The following is an 18,046-nucleotide window of genomic DNA, read 5'->3' as shown; positions in this document are numbered from 1 at the left end:
ATCAAATTTTATCCCAGATAAAATTTTGGTAGGGGAGTATTGTAGTGTAACTACCACTACAATAATACAATTCCAATTCATTAGTATATAAGATGTGTTAAGTCAATTCTATCTTGAGGTTCTTTTGATAGATCACAGTCGACATCATCGGCATAGATGCCCCACAATATAAATTAGATATTTCTTTCAAGGGACTAGAAAAAATATGGAATAAATTTTGTGGTATTTAAAACTATTCAATATAAACCAAAGTTAAAATTTTTTTTCTACTTTTGTTTTGAATCAATAAGTTTTGATTCAGAAATAATAAGTATAAATATTAAATTAAGATGAATTAATAAAACTAAATACACATTTAACAACAAACTTGAATAGTTCATATAAATCAATAACTTTGCATAATAGACATATAATTAACTCTAAATTCAAAACATAATATAAATATAACATAATTTAATAAAAATTGATAATAAATATAAATTATCAAAAATTAAAGAACTAATACAAATTAAATGACAACTTAAATCACCTGAAGGGTAACAAATTTTGCCAAATCAGGTGATTCTGAGAGACAATCTAATGGTATAGATCCTAAATCAAGCATGGAAAGTGGGAAGAATTGCTGAAAAATTAAATAGTTACAAATCAAGAAATGGAATATAAAAAAAATATTTTAAGTAGTATACATTTAGCTAGCATGGGCAAAAAGAATAAAAAATAACATTTTATATTCAAACAAATTACAACTTTGCATTAAGTCACTTTTACATTAAGCAAGTTATTTTACATTAAGCAACATTTAGTGCTTTCATATGCATTTTAAGTAAATAAAAGATCATATGATGATTGGAACACTAAACGTAGTCTCTCTCTAATATATATATATATTGCTCATGAAAATTTAATCTTGGATTTATATTCAATGGAATGAAAACCAATGACAAATCCAGAAATTCTATCTAAATCTAGAATTTTATTTTTAATAATTTTAGCACTGCCTAAATTTTTGTAAAACAGCACAATTTCAATTTCACCTGAAACAAGTTTTCAATATGAAATTTAAAAATTACATAAAATATTCCACAAAAGTTAATTTTAAGTTTCAAAAAGACAAAAAAGAAGGCACAATATTTTATAGTAATATCTAAGCGCATTTCTTATTCAAATTTTGAAATTAAATGAAGGTACAATTAATTTCAAAGAGTGTAGTAGGTACCCACTACTAATGTAGTAGGGCAATTCTGCCATTTACGAATGTTGCATTTGCGGACTCTAAAAACATAGAACTCAGTTAACAAAATTAGAGGGGTTATAATAATTTCAGTAAAAAGAAATCTTGCCGTATTTTAAATTTCTTTTTTAAAAACTAGGTGATACAGATGTAACACAATATGTTATAGACATAACAGGTAGTTCATATATTTATATTTTTAAAAACTTCTGCAAGTTTTCAAAAACTGGAGTAGGTATAGATTACACCAAGACTTATTTTCATAAAAATTATTAGAACCAGTTGATTTTTTTAAAATGTGTTACATGCTTTTTAATTTGACAAATACAACATTCAGAAAAGGTGAAATTGCCTTATAATTATCTAAAATGATTAGGGGGTCCGGAAAAAAATGTTGTTTTGGCGTATTAAATATACGTTAAGTGTTAAAAACCAATTCAGTTTTTTTTAATAACCATTTTTATTCATTTTCGATCCGGCATTGAAAGGTTGTTGCTGATGAGGGAGAATACATTATTAATTTAAAATAAAATCTTGATAACAAATATCAAATGCACCGAAACGACATTACTTTCCGGTCCCCCTAATACTAAGAAGAAAGTAGTGCTGTTATACCTGAGGTGTTCGGAAAAATTCATATTTACAAAAATCTTGTTTAAAGATGAACTTATTTTCATTTTCTGATGTTTCTTTTTGACGATTCCAAGAGGCATATACTTGCAAGATGTCTTCATGATCTTCTAAGCTGCGTTCTATGGAATCATATAAATGAAGGGGAAAAAAAATAGATACATTTGTTAGGCTTTCATGACAATAAATGCTTAAAACAAAGACTATTTGACAATGAAAGGCTATCTATACCTATCCCAAGTGAAGTAAGTTGTTCAGCCAATGTCCACGTAGGAGATCTTGAAACATTGAACTTCAAGGCAAGAAGTTGGCATAAGTCGAGCACTCTGAGATTCTCTTCAACCACCAATCTCTGCTGCTTACCATCTTCTGTGTAGAAGTTAAGTGCTACCTAAATAAAGAAGTGAAAGATATGTACAGTGTGCAAAAAAATAATCAAACCACTCTAACTTTTGATCTAATGATTGGATCTTCATGTTCTAAGACGCAATCTTAATGGTTCGAGGGGGTCAGATCAAATTGCAGATTATATTTTAAGTTACAAAATCAAAAACACACTTTTTCTGAATAAACATAGCTGTTTTTTCCGAAGGATTTGGATTTCTGACATCCAAACTGTAGAGGGCAGACACAATTTAAGCATTATGGTCCCAATAGTTAGGTCAGGAGAGCTTTTCAAAGTTTGCAACCCTAAATTTAATTTCACTTTTAGAGTTTTTTTACATATCTCGTAAACTATTTTCGTGAATTGATAAATTTTTGCACATAATCGAAAAATTAGTTTATCTAAAGATAATTCCATGCAAAAATTAACTTTCAATAAAAATTTATTATTTCATTTAACAACATTCGGAAAAAAGTTAAATTGTACAGTACTTAACTTTTTGCATCAATTTATCGAATGTAATTTTACATGGCAAAATACAAAATGTGGGCAAAATAAGTTGAAAAGTACCTAAGAAATCGAATTTTAAAAATAAAGACTTCTTTAAAATTCGATTTTTCAGGAACTATTTGACAGATTTCACTCAGATTTTATATTTTGCCATGTAAAATTACATTCTTTAAACAGGGATGAGATTAGCCAAAAGGCAAAAAAGCTGAATTTCCACGATAGTAAATTTCACTCAAGCGCAACCCTTTAACAATAAATTTCCAGAGAGTTTAAGGTAATAAATAATGTGTTGACATACAATTGCGTACTAATCAATTATTATATAAATGATTACATTGATACTTAACATTTAGTGAAAATAAAAATTACCAATTAAAAAAATAAAGCTGGAAATTATATTTTTCCTCAGTTCACATAAGAGACAATTATTACTTGAAAAACTACCTGGTTTAGCAAATTAAAACTACTGAGAATATACATTAATATTTCATTTCTTTTAATAAATACTGTTATGTGATTTATAGCAAATATATCAGTAATATTACTTTTTAAATTATATTGGGAAAAAAAACTTTAACAATGGACTGAATCATTATGTTCATATTATAGTCTAATCTAACTAGAGCCCTCTGAAACATATCAATAACAGTGAAGTAGAAATATATAGTAACTCCTTAACATACAAAAATTGCTATTTTAGTTTGAAAAATTACATGACAATCAGCAACTGTTTAGATAATTGTTTTTTATTTGATAAGAATTTTGCATTTTATAGCATAAATAACAGCAATTATAAATAAAATTTTGATGATGAGTTAATTAACTCTTTTTCCAAAAAAAAAAAAATTAAATTAAATCCCTTTTTAAGTGATTGCTTTTGTTTGCTATATCTTTTATGTTTGCTATATTTAGTCGTTAGTCCATCTTCAAACATCTTGTGACAAATCCTATTTTTTCTTCTTTGCAAGCACAGAATGTAAGTTTTGAATATATTCCCTTCCAGTTTCTCTGATGTTGTAACACTTACATATACTAATAATCGTCGTTAGAAAAACAGTCACCTTTATAGTAACTAATTTAAAAAAAAATTTACTTCTTACAAGAATCGCGATAGTTGATCTTAAAACAGCGTCGTTTGAACTACGAAAATCGGATCTATCTGGAGAGCGGGTAAAAAATTCGAAAAATCTTATCTGCTGCGCGTAAAAGGGGAGATAATAGGTAAAATAAGTAAAAATGAGAAAGGATTGGTAGCTATGTAGTTTGAATTTTCTGTTTCTCTTTGAAAATCGGCGAATTTTCTGAAAAAGCGGAATACTTATAAAAAAAAAGTGAAATTTTTGGAAAAATCTGAATTTTTGATAAAAAAGATGAAATTCAAGAGATAAAAGTGAAAAAAGGGGAAATCCGCTAAAAAGCGGAAAAATCTCATCCTTGATTTAAAATGATGTTAAAAATTTTATACTTTACAATCCAAATTTTTTCGATTAAAATCAAATAAAATAACGACAAATATATATTTACTAAAAGTTATTTTTGTATTGGATTTGAATGGATAAATGAATTTTATAATTGTGTGCACATTTTTCCAAATTCGTTTAAATAGTTCTCAAGATATGGAGAAATATGCAAAAAGGAAAAATTAACATTAAGGGGTCCAAACTTTGCACCGCTCTCCTGATCAACCAATTATTGGGACTTTATTTCCCAGATTGCGGCTACCCTATATCTTGGGTGCCAGAAAACCGAATCCATCTAAAAAAAGTTATTCGTATTCAGAGTACGTTTTTGTTTATGATTTCGTAATTTAAAATACCTTCGACAATAATTAATTAGCACATTTGAGCTCAACTTCTTGTGCCATTAAGATTGCGTCCTAGAATCTGAAGATCCCATCATTAGATCAAAAGTTATTCAGGGTAGTTCGTTTATTTATTTATTATTTATATCTCTGTGCAGTGTACTAACTGCTGTTATTTAGGGAAACAGACTAAGTTAAATTATAAAGAACTGAATCTTGTAAATTCGGATGGTCCTTTATACTTTACTGAAAAGCAAATTGATGTATTTTAAGTTGAATGAATGAAAATGAAGTTTAGGGAAAGATTTTGTAGAACAAGTTTCAAAGCAAAATTAATAAATAATAAATAAATAATAATAATAAACAAATAAATATTGTTTAATTATTTTCATTGTTTCATGATAAAAATGTGTGACATAAAATTTTCTGTTTAGTTTTAAGACTTTTTATTTTTAAACTTTGGATTATATGTAACATTACTCTTTCATAGCTATAGTTAGTTTAGTAAACTACAGCACCAAAACTTTTTAAACTTAAGAGAAAATTTAACATTACCTTTTAATGGTTCCAGTTAGTATAATTCTTAAAATGAATTGCGTTTCATTTTATGTGAAAGGTTATTAGCCCTAAGCCACAAAATATGCGTGTGATAAAAATCGGTCGCGTTTAAGAGCTCAAAAATTAAATCAGACAGTGTTCAAAACTGAGCTCAAGAATTTATGTTAGTCATGAGAAAAATTTTATGTACTGTTAATAATTTGGGTTTAATTATGTAGGCATTTATAAATAATTTGATATTTAACTACTTAAGGTTTTTCTCTTACAATATAAAAAGATAATAAGTTTAACATGTTTTTATGAGATTAACGATGGTTGATAGATTAATGCATCTTTATAACACGATAATGGCATTTTAATACGTTGACACACGAACAAATTTATAATCTGAAATATAGTATCACGATACAAGGATAAATAGGGAATACCGTACTATGTGTTACAATGAATATTGAGTGATTGATAATTATAGAAAACTACAATGTCGTGGTCATTAATGAGAGCCTAAATGTAAAATAACACGATAATTTTATATAACGATAATCGTGGAACATGTAACTTTTTTTAAAATTGTAATTAAAATTTTCTAGACGATTTAGAAAAAATACGTATTTTATTTGACTTGGATAATGAAATTATTGTTTAATGTAAAAATTATGCTAAATAGAAAATATCATTATACATGATTAAATTTTGAAATTTTATTAAGATTTCTAGGCATGTTAAAATTTTAATAATCATAATTGTTCTAAAAAGATGGCGCAAAGTTAATAATCGACAGAAATAGCAAAAGGATGACAGGAAGAAATGAATACAATAGAAATATGAAAATTATGCTATCGATCTGCATACATACAAAGCTGTTTTTTCCAAGGTCTGCTCTTTTTGATTTTTTGAAAGCACTGAAGCATGAATATCTCAAGAAGGCAAGAAAATTTATGATGCTTGATAAATTTTTCATTATCGACGCAAATAGAGAATCAAAGTCAAGCAAATAAATAGTTTGAAAAAATGGGTTATAGAACATTTAAAACGAATAAGTGATTCATGAAAAATGCAAATCTTGTTTGATCTTGAATAATACATTTGCAAGATCAAAAAGGAAATAATGAATTTTTAAATTAATTTTCACAAGGATAGTTATTTAATATATGAACTCAGCAAAATATAGCAATCTATGAACTTTTTTTTTCGAATGAAATTTACATAAATCACATATAGAAAGGAAATTTTACAAAAAAATTTCTATTTTGTTTTGTTCATTAAGCTACCTAGAAAGAAAAAAATCTGCATCTGAGGTAGGCATGGATGAAATTATTTTGTATTAAACTTTTGCAAGGTAAACATTAGAGAACGATTACAAATAATGCATTCTAAAGAATAAAACAATTTTAAACTAAATAACGTACAAGTGTTAAAGAACTATAAACGGAAAACGATGTTCACGAACTAAAATTTATTTGCGTAAGAGCAAACGATTCCTAAAATTTCCTCTTTTACAAATCGTTTGCTCGAAAAATATTCTTTTGTTCACTTTTAAACAGTATTTTAAAATGAAAACTTCCAAAAACTAAAGTAGCATGTGAATGCAGTCACATAGTTTGCATAGATTTGAGCGAAATCTGTAAGCTAATCCTAGTATAATTTTTATTTTAAATTTTCAAGCGAATATTTTAAATAGACGAATAGCACACCCAATAATCAACTGTCAACAATGAAATGTACCAAATTTTAGGAACTTCTTACCTCTCGTGGTTCACTGGCTGATTTTTGGCTAGCATAGGATGAAAATGTATCAGATTCTACGGAGGATGCGGACGTACCAAGCAACAACTGATACGAGATGTCGCCTTCTTTCGGCTTTCCACACCTAAACAGAACAAAAATAACATTACAAAAATAATTACAGAAACATAATATTCAAAAAAAAAAAAAAAAATTAATAGTNAAAAAAAAAAAACAACAATTGTAATTACAAGCACATATGACCAATCTGCTTTTCTACACACGTGTACATCTCACAAGGTTTTTACATAACCAAATTCAATATTAAAGTCATCATAAGTTAGAACACTAGCAGTGAAATCTTGAGGCAACGAAATATGAGCCCAGTATAAGTGAAATTGAGTAGTCAAATTCTATGTGTAACACTAAAACATAGCAGTGAAATCCTCAGAGAACAAAATATGAGTCAAGTATAAGTGAAATCGAGAAGTCAAATTCTATGTATAACACTAAAACATAGCAGTGAAATCTTCAGAGAACGAAATATGAGTCAAGTATAAGTGAAATCGAGAAGTCAAAATCTTAGCAGGAAAGGTAAGGAGGGAAAAAGGCACAAAGCCAGAAGAGTGGGACAAGTTACAGCATCTTTATTTGATGTTGCAATTCGTTTCCCAAAGCCCTTAAGTGTTTATTTACCCATTGCAGGGCCTCCCGAAGGCAGATGTGTTTAATAAACTAAGGACAAAGGAATTTTATTTTCCAACAAAAAGTTCAATGCCAAATATTTAGTTATCAAAACTATAAATTAAAAACAGGTCGTGGTGTGGTAATCAACACCATTTAGGAATTGGTACAGTAAAAGATATAAGATAAACTAATTGGTAAAACCCCAAGAGAAAGGTTGAAGAAATTGTATCTTAGTTTTTATCTTAAATTATTTCTGGCTCAGTGATTTGAGGCGGTACTAGTTTGACTTTTTAACGGACTTCTTTTTTTTTTTTTTTTTTTTATTCTTTAAAAATNTTTTTTTTTTTTGAATATGTCCAGACGCTTACGGAAATTTGAACATTTAAATGGATTACTTAAACAAGAATGTATAATTTTTTTTTTTTTGATAATTAATAACACTAAATAATGTCTTTTAAATGCTACCAATAATAGACATCCTTAATAAAAAGCTAATATCCACACTATATTTTATTACAGCTTTAAAGCCATTTTTGCTATCAAATTTTTTAATTAATCATAATTTTATTAATTTAAATTTTATTAATTATAATTTAAAAAAATTTGCCAAATTTTAGTAAAATAAACTTCAGTCACACTTGAAACGTTTTTAAATACAACATTTTACATGTGAATATAAACATGCACGTTTTGTTAAATGTTTACGTGTATGTCAATAAAAAAAAAAATTCATTATTAGAAGAAAAAAAATGCATTGAAATCAAAATACTTTCAAATTCAGAATACTTGGAAGAACAAAAGAAACGAATCAAAAAATGCGATCAATCGCAGACGGTCTCGCACGCATAAGAGAAAAGACAGACAGGATGTTCAACGTCTAAGATATTGACTAGAATCCTGGAATATCTCGATCGAAAAATGGACATTTTTCTAAAAAGAAATTCGATTCTTTTTTCCTATCTAAATAATTTTTTTTTAATTTTTAGATAGAAGTCATAGTTTGCAAGCATGAGAAACCAGGAGTTAAACCAGAAAATATGTTATGATATAGACATACTTATACCGTTTATGAACGATAGCGACATGAAATAGTCATTAAAATTCTTCATTCTAATGAATTTTATAAAATATTGATAGGACACTTGACTTGCATTTTTTTTAAACCAACTACAAATTACTAATATTTTAAAATAAGTTTAAATGATAATTTTTTAATTTAATTATGGTAGATGTAATAAAAATCCTCATAATATTGCTATTTATCTAGTCTGGTCTCAAAAAATAAGTCTAAGTTATAGTCTTATATTACATAAAAAATTGACTATTGCTTTAAATTTGTTAATCACTTAAATACTTTATAAGAATAGATATTAAATTTTTTTAGGTTTAGAGTAATAAGACACAATATGCGATTATACTAACACTTACTAAAAAAAAAATCCGATTCAATTTTTGTTCAAATATTTAATGGGAAGAATAAAATATTTCAAATAAATTTCTTGAATTTGTTCTTGGTGTATGCATATGCTGAAATGAAAAAATGAGCTGTAATGGCCTTAAAAAATGAACTGTTTTACTGGCAAGAACAGTTATAATAGAAACGCAATTCTTCATTTTGAATTTGGTTGTTTTATTTTAAACTGAAATGCTTGATGAAAAATACTTATGGAATTTTTTTTATAAATGCACATTCTTTTTATAAATTATCTGATACATCGTTCATTGTAATTAAAATTAAATTTTTTTAGAATTTTGCTTTTTTCATTTGGTGTAACAAGGATAAGTTTAGTAAAAAACAAAAAAGCTGAAAAAACCTGAAACACATATGAAGCACGTAGGAAGCACATATTCCTAGAGTATTATAAACGTTTTATTAAAAAATATCGATGCACGATTTTATTTTAAATTACGTGAAATTAAATACGAATTTTAATGGAATACGAATTTTGATGTGTGATTTTTAAATTCTGTATATACGAATCCCGAAGAGATATTTTTAAATCACATTAATATGAATCGAGATGTATAATTTTAAATCGTGTGAATGCGATTTTAAGTCCCATTTGCATATGAAGGAAAGGAAAGAGAGAGAGAGGGAAAAAAAGGAATATATATATATATATATATATATATATATATATGTGTGTGTGTGTGTGTTTTGCGGGGGAGGGGGGGGGAGTAATTTGAAAAAGTTGGAACTTTCTTTGAAAAGGCAGAATTGATTTTTCTTGTAATTAAATTGAAGAAAAAGCGTAATTCNCCTGTTTTACATAAATCATTTCACCCAAACAGCCGAAGTATTAAAAAGATTATGGATTGGATATAAATATAATTATTACTGGTTAAAAATAGTCCTAACTCTTGGAACCCTTGTGAGTATCGCCTACCTAACGAAATAAATTGAAATGATTTAATGATTTAAATGTTTTGAATTTCTTTTATCTTTCATATTGTTTACAAGTCTCTTTGAGAGGGTCTGTTCTATATTTTAAGCATTAGGAAAGCATTTCGTCGATGTATGACGACGTTCTCAAAGAATTTCGTATATGGATCTCAGGTGAAGAATTCTTTCGAATGAGTTGTTCGTGCCATATTTTTACAAAGAGGTAATCAAATTCATTGCTTCCAGAATTCCATTTGTAATATTTGTTTCTTCTTAGGAAAGAAAAAAAAATTAAATTTAATGAATTTAACTGTATCACAATATATTTTAACAGTGTATCAATGGTTAACTATAAGCTATATAAACTTTTACAGGAAGTTATTAAATTCTAAAACCAAATAATAATTTCAAAGTTTCAAATCTTGCATTTTAAAATGATGAAATCTTTGCTAATATCAATTTTCGATGGTTGCAAATTCAAAATTATATACTTTGCCTTCAATAAAACATTATTATTTTTTATTTTAAAGCACTTTTTTTTAATTGACAATAAATTATTTTTCGAAGTTCGAAAGTCTTGAAGCAAGCTTATTTCAAAACTTAAAACTTTTATTAACACTGTATATATTACAATGTATTAATTCATTACTTCTACTCCAGTATAATAACACAGCAAATGCTTTAGGCGAGTGTTTATTTTCTAAAAAAGAAGTAGTTACTTCTGAAAAAAAAGTACATGAAATAAAACATACTTATGATTAAATTAAGTGTTGACTGCATTTTAAATAAAATAACTAACTATGTATTGACGTTGCAAACATTAAGTTACTTAAAAAATTAAGATTTTTGATTTGACAGTGACCGACCTTTCAGGAAAAGTTCAAGGAAATCGGACGCAAATAGATCTTTTATTGGAACTTGAAGTTCATTTAATGATTTACTTAACATATTTGACAGCAAACCAGTTTAGAAACATTATTCAACAATGAATATAAGTAGGAAGTTTATCCCAAGTTTCAGCAATAAATTCTTCCCATAGCATCTTCCCTGAAAGTAATGTATTAGTTTAAAATACAAATGAAATGCGGTGATTTGGTAAATGTGAGTAAAGCAAGTACCTACGCCTTGATCCACTAGGACTGCTCCCGGTGGTGTCCTTTTTCTCATTTATGTTATTGCTTTATGGATTGGGTCGAAGTCATCAAGAAAATTATAACTACAAAATTTTACAATGATGATAAAATAAAAATAATCACCGTAAAACTTAAAATACAAGTAGTAACCGTTATGGGAGAAAAAACTAAAATATTTTAAAAAGCATAATTAATTTGTTAGATCACTAAACAATATAAAAATTTCAATAAAAATGGCTGTATTGTTGTTACTCCGACTTAAACAAATTTTCTGTTGTTGCATCCGAATTTTCTGAAATTGACGGTAGGGTTGAATACGAGTAATTCTGTTTTTTCCCCCCCCCCCTTCTTTTTTTCAATTATGAGTCAGATTAGTATGATTTTCGCGATGATGACATATTTTCTGCAGCGTTCGAGTATCATTACGCATACCTACAACAAACGACAATTATTAATCTTAAAGTATTCAGAATCATAGCAATAAGTAAAAAATTTTTTTATTTAAATCGAATTTTTAGTTTTCTATGCTCACTGTCTTGAAAAATAACTCCTAAATTTACAAATGTTTCATTTTTCTTCTTCTAGATTTTACAGTATATATAAAATAGGTAGTATGCTTTGAAAATACGAATTTTGTTAAATAGAGTTTGCGATTTGGAATTTTTTTTTTAATATTAAATCCAAGGAACAACGGAAACTACATCAATATTATAAGTAAACTTTTGAGAAAATTTGATTAAAATTGATTTATTCTATTGTTTTTAAATGTATCTATTATAAGCATTTCGTTTTTAATTATTTTAAATTTAATTAATATTTTTACTATTTTAAATTTAATTAAAAACACTTTATTTTAAATTTAATTAATTATTTCACTATTTTAAATTTAATTAAAAACACGGAGAATTAAAAAAGAAATAAATATTAATCTAATTTATTATGCATGGGCGTTTTTTCGATTTGTATTTTGAAATTGGTCAAAATTCAAAAACGATTTCTCCGATTTTAACACTTGAAATAGCTTGATGGTCTTTAAATTTTTTAAAATGTTATTTAATTATGAACTTTTTTTAATAAATCAACTAAAGAAACACGTTTTATAAAGCATTAGTAAATTATTACACAGTGGTGCAAAAAAAAAAGTTACCGATTTTTTTTCCTTATCGCTTATTGTAAGTATAATTCTACAAATAACTTACAATGGGTTGACAGTGAGCAAGTTGCTCGGCCTAGGCAGTTCAATACAGCTCATTCTTCAGATGTCAGAGGTAAACCATCGCCCTATAAACACACGATCAAAAATCATTTTAATTTTTGAAAATTATTGCTAGAATTCTTTTTAAAAAAATATAAAAATTCGAGTTATCTCGAAAATAAGAAAAACACTTTTGTATTTTAATTAGTATAAATAAAAAAAAAGTTGGCTATATTTAAGTGAATATGAATTGAATAAATGCTAACAAAGTAATTTATTAAAAAAAAAAATTAAAATAAGGATATACCTAGATTATAATAGCTTACGATACATTTGTTCTCAAAAAGGCAACACTGGGTATTTATACATTTCGCCTATTTCGTATGAATTTTATGAAACGATTAACTTCAAATTTTTTATTTATATATGTATTTGCAAGAAAGTAACTTTTTTCCCACGACTTATAAACAATTATAACATACATTTTTAGCTAAGAAATTTCATTAACAATTATACTTTTTATAAACGAGAGGGGGGGGGGTGGCAATCAAACAGTTCATAATAATTAAAAAAAAAAAAAAAAAAAAAAAAAANAAAAAAAAAAAAAAAAATGAAGTTGTTTGAAATTAGATAAATTATTTTAAAAACAAAAAACGACGAAGAAATGATAAATTAGATAAGGAATATCTGACATCACAATAAATTCTATCTTTTAACAAGGGATAATTTCCAAATTTAAAGTTAATTGTATGTTATAATGTAAAAATACATATTAAGCCTAAGAGACCTAATAAAACATATATATATAGCATGCATAACAAACTAATGCATATTTATTGACGTTTAATTAAAAAAATTAAGGAAGGAATGTTATTAAAGTTGTTACAGGAAGAGGATTCTAAACAGTTGGGGGAAAAAATAAATAAAAGAGAAGAACTAATATTTCCATTTCCGAAATAAAAACAATGATCAGTGAACTACAAGCGGGCGATCGTTTTTTTTTTCTCAATCGATGCGGAAATAAAATAATAGTGGTAGTACTTTCAGAGATGATGTTCCTTATTTCCGTGTGCATATTTCCTTCATTAGGTTATCGGGGTTAGATTGATTAAATAGTTCTATTAAAAAATTTATNCATTGAGGAAGGAAGGATATTTCCTTCATTAGGTTATCGGGGTTAGAAATATATATGTGCTTTGATTAAATAGTTCTATTAAAAAATTTATCGGGAATTCCAAGTCTTTTTTTTTCCCATCTAAATTATATGGAACTAATTGTGGGATTTTCATCAATATTAAAAAAAAGTAATAAACATTTTTGACTAGTTCTAATTAAATTTCTCTACCACGTTTTATATCATTTTCACAAAAACCCGTAAACGTAGAAGTTCGGAGAACATTATCTTTTTGAAGTACTTCAAAGGTTAAGAAATCTATAATATTTCATTAAAAGTGTGGTCAATGCACTTTTATTTTCAAAGAAACGTCACCCCCACCCCTTATTAGGCTCTTCACAAGGTTACGGTTACACACATTTTGTGATAAGAGCAAAATAAACAAATAAAAACTTAATTCATTCAAGAATTCATCTAACTTCACGCCAGAATGACGCGTGGCGTCTAAAGTCGTCCAATAAAAATTAGGATTTCATCATTCCCTATCAACGTAGAAATAAACATTTTTTTTCTCCAGTTTTTTTATGATAAGACAAAGTTTTTATTAAATACGCAATCTTTATCCAAGAGATATTTACTACGCATCAGCGATTCGTCGAACTTCCTCTTAAGGGTGTGAAGTTAATCACATTTATTGAAGAAAAATATTAGAATTAGGCAAATTACTGTGTTTTACGTACTAGGTTATGTATTAAATGACGCAAATTTGTCATAGTTGTCGCGATCATTTAAGTCTAACTCGACATACATAGTTTGTAATTTCTCCAATTCATCTTTTAACAGAAAAATTCATAATTTCATTCATACATTAATAAAAAAAAATATCATTTGACAAGCAGAAAATAATTTCGTTCTATGTATTTATATAAAATACGTACGATTGGTGGCATTTTTGATATATTTTTAAGCGATATAAATATAAGCTAAGGATTTACTTTTTAGCAATTAAAATTCAAATTGTAGATCAAGCATTTAGTAGTGTATGGCAGATTTTGGGAAGATTTCTGTATCATGGTCTGGGCAACTTACCAGTCAAGCGGCTCGCGGGAAAAAAAAACAACAAAAAAAACACTAGTTTTCATAGCTACCCCCGGATAAACCTCCACGTTTTCTTTCTTTTTTTTTTAATTGCAAATTTAAAATCCATTTAACGCTTTGGCGGTTGTAATTATCGTAAAAGATCACAACACGGAAATATCACCCAGATTTTTACATTATTAATATCAAAATATGATAAAAAATATATAATGTTGAAAAATCAAAATTTATGGCAATTAAAATTTATAAACCTCAAGAGAAATTATATAAAATTAATACGAATTGTTTATTTCAAATTTGTTAACCAAACCATTAGTTCAAATGCCATTAACCTATGTTTTTTTTGTATTTAGAATTTTTTACCCCTTCATCTTTTTGGCTTAAAGATTACATTGATAATGAAATATTGTACACATCATAACGTATTAAACATGAATAATTGAAATTCAACTAAATTGTCTGCCTTTTTTCGTAAAAGTCAAGAATCTGGTACTAGTGCTTAAACAGCTCCGGAGCTGTGTTTCTTGGAGCTTCCGGAACCCTAAATTTTCCCAAGCTCTAGTACTCCAGAAGTTTCATTGTTTGTATTGACATTAAAGAGACCAGTCGCATTTAACGGCATTGCCTGTTGTATAACTTGCTATAGAAAGACTGTTAAATTATCTACCAATACTATTATCTATTATACTATTAGATTTAATTATTTTCTCAAGATTGAACAAATAACTCAATTGTTTATAGAACTTGCATTTTCTGTGTGAGCTGATGATATTATTTTGTAATGCACCTGCTTATAATAAAAATTTCAAATTAAAAACTTAACTTCAAAAGCGCGCATATAAATACAGTAAAATATCCGGAGCCTTAGCGGAGCTGAATTATCGAAGATTTTTCGGTTCCGGACCCCTGGTAAAAATTGAATGATAACTGACAATTAGATATGCTATTATTACCTATAGAGATAATAATAGCAATAAAAAAATAAAGCTTCATGTTATGCAACATTGCTACAATGACGTCGATTAACATAAAAATCACGAAATATTAAAAAGAATTACTGAAAATCAGTTATATTTCATTCCTTTAACATAATTATTGCAATGGTCTTGAAATAATTGAACAATAAAGTTAAATTTATATTAAAATTCAGATATTAAAAAATGCAGAGGAAATAAAATTTCGATGTAACAGAATTTTCAAATAAGTATTAGAATATTGGATATTTATATGTTGGAATGCTGTATATGTTGGAATCTTTGTTCGCCAAGGTTGGAATGTTGTATAGGTTGAAAAGTCATTAAGGCACAATGTAAAAGAAAAACTTAATTATCTGATTTTTTATGTTAAGGTTAAAAATTAATTTTCAATTTAAATTTTTAAGGATTACATATTTTTCTACTGCAATTATAGTGTGTAAGCTGTTCAAAATTTGAAAGCTATTATCAACACTATTTATTAAAAATAATATGACGGCATAGTTTTTCTCTATTTTAACATTAGTTGAAAGCAGGTTTAAAAATATTATGGTGAATTCAACGATTGAAATCAATGATGATTAAAGTAAGAATGAATACATTTTTATTTCACGTGAAAGCTTGTAAGTTCACAAATCAAATTATGTATAAAAAGAGCAAAACGCATTATTAAGAGCAATCAATGACGTCGACGTATCGAACTGCTTCGCTGGCAAGATGCCAAGGAAACTGGATATTACGTCATAGAAAATTATTCAAGAGTTTTGTAAAGGAATGAATGGCAAGTTATTTTATTTGGTATCAAACGATTTTGAAAATCCACAAGGAAAAATTCAATTAAATGATGCTTAAAGATTTATCTACAGCAAACTAAAACTCCTGCACTCTAGAATTCAATTTTTAAATCAGAGAAAGCAAATTAATTTGGCATAAACGTGTCTGTATATTTTTATTCCACAGAAAATAAAAATATCTTTAACAATGTGATTTAATAATCAGTTAAGTTAAAACTAAGATTCTAAATGTATCGATACTACAGTAAAAATAATATTCTAATCGATACAACAATAAAAAATAAATCGATGATGAAGAGAAACCCAGGGAAAATTACATTGTACGTATTTACTCAAATTTTATTGAACACTGTATTTGTTAAAGCATGATTGCGCTGTAATTTTTTAATGTTTAATTTAATTTGTCATAATATTAATAGCGTTTAATTTAATCTGTAATAATAATAATGGTTCCAAGTTAAGTTTGTTAGAATAATGAAACTTAATCTAATTTCTAAAAGTTCTATTGTGAAATTTTTTTAAAATTATTTTATTACACCTGGTTTATGTTTTATTGTGCTTCAATGTGAATCAAGAAAGTAACAATCTTGCAAACAAGGTTTATTTATTTACTTTTTTTTATTATCTAATTGTCTTTCGAAATTTGAAAGAAAAAAAAAGGTAAAAAGTTTTCAAATATATTCGGTAAATTTTCAAGGTTCTTCTTGAAAAAGGTCTACTTTGTGTTAACCTATGGAGAATCATATGAACACAATTTCCTTATGGAGTAAATAGTTAATACTTTAATATTTATCATTTCATTTCACTTATGGAAATTTCTTATGTTTTGTATCTAGTAACTAATTTTGAAGATATGGGCAAATTTCAAAATTAACAAAGTTTAAAGATTAAACTAGACCTAATAAATATTTAAAATTAAACCTACAAACTTAAATACTGAAATTTAAAATCTTGGTCAGATTGAACACATTTCAATGCATAAAATGAAACAACAAATAGTAGGAAATATTAATTGGCTACTTAATAAATACGGACATGGCAATCTCTATAGGTTAATATAGTAGATTCTCCAAGGTTAATATAGTGTAATAATGGCAAATTCTCCATAGGTTATCATGGAGGAAGTGTTGATTGAGATGTTTAACTTTATACATAGCCTTTGCTTTAAAAACTGCCATTACCAACATATAAGAAAAAAATAAAAAATAACTGCTGGCGAAGTGATGATGCCTTACCATGTAATTTAAATCAGATTTAAAGGGATATCTGTAAGCGACGTTATGCGTATGTGTTGAATCTGATAGGCTTCTGAATCAATAAATACCACGATTTACCTACGATGACGTCACTTATTGCCAGTCCATGTTTATTCTACCACACACAACATGGCAAGCTTTGCTGGATATTCTTTAGAAACAATATATATATTTTTTTATAATTAATTTTCATAAATCATTTCGTCAATTCAGTTAAAAATAAAGTTTTATTTTAGCTGTAGCACCGTCCAGAATTGCTCACAACTGAACACATTCAGCAAAGAAAATTGAAAAACATTAGATAATAATAGCAATAAAAAAAAAAACAAAGCTTCATATTATGCAACATTGCTACAATGACGTCGATTTACATTCAGTATAGAAAAGATGACGATTTATTTTAAATCGAAGATGTCAATTGACGCTTGTAACCTTCGATGAAAAATAAAATGTGGTAGGAAGAGAGAAACAACGCAAAGCGAGTTTCGTAAACAGGAAGTATACGCAGATACAAAGTTCACAATAAATAAAATCGCAGACTGTCTGAAATGAGGTAGATTTTACAACTTTTT

At 27.0% G+C, this 18,046-nt stretch overlaps 1 protein-coding gene across 6 annotated transcripts in view; it reads right to left on the bottom strand.

The window, feature by feature from the left end:
- LOC107443613 (growth factor receptor-bound protein 14) overlaps positions 1 to 18,046 on the bottom strand; it is a 107,413-nt gene that overhangs the window by 15,568 nt on the left and 73,799 nt on the right. For 4 of the 6 annotated variants that reach the window (XM_043046967.2, XM_071184156.1, XM_043046974.2 and 1 more), the window contains 5 exons: positions 12,243 to 12,324; positions 6,862 to 6,985; positions 2,093 to 2,252; positions 1,847 to 1,983; positions 530 to 622 (listed from right to left, as the gene is read on the bottom strand). In XM_043046967.2, the coding sequence (XP_042902901.1) occupies positions 530 to 622; positions 1,847 to 1,983; positions 2,093 to 2,252; positions 6,862 to 6,985; positions 12,243 to 12,295 (567 nt within the window). In that variant the 5' untranslated portion in view covers positions 12,296 to 12,324. The remainder of the gene's footprint in view (positions 1 to 529; positions 623 to 1,846; positions 1,984 to 2,092; positions 2,253 to 6,861; positions 6,986 to 12,242; positions 12,325 to 18,046) is intronic. The other 2 variants (XM_043046996.2, XM_043046988.2) reach the window with 1 other exon arrangement.

The sequence above is a fragment of the Parasteatoda tepidariorum genome, chromosome 8 (genome assembly GCF_043381705.1).
Source record: "Parasteatoda tepidariorum isolate YZ-2023 chromosome 8, CAS_Ptep_4.0, whole genome shotgun sequence".
Lineage (NCBI taxonomy): Eukaryota > Metazoa > Arthropoda > Arachnida > Araneae > Theridiidae > Parasteatoda > Parasteatoda tepidariorum.
Note: the sequence above shows the minus strand (reverse complement) of the source record. Positions and strands in the feature narration are given on the sequence as shown.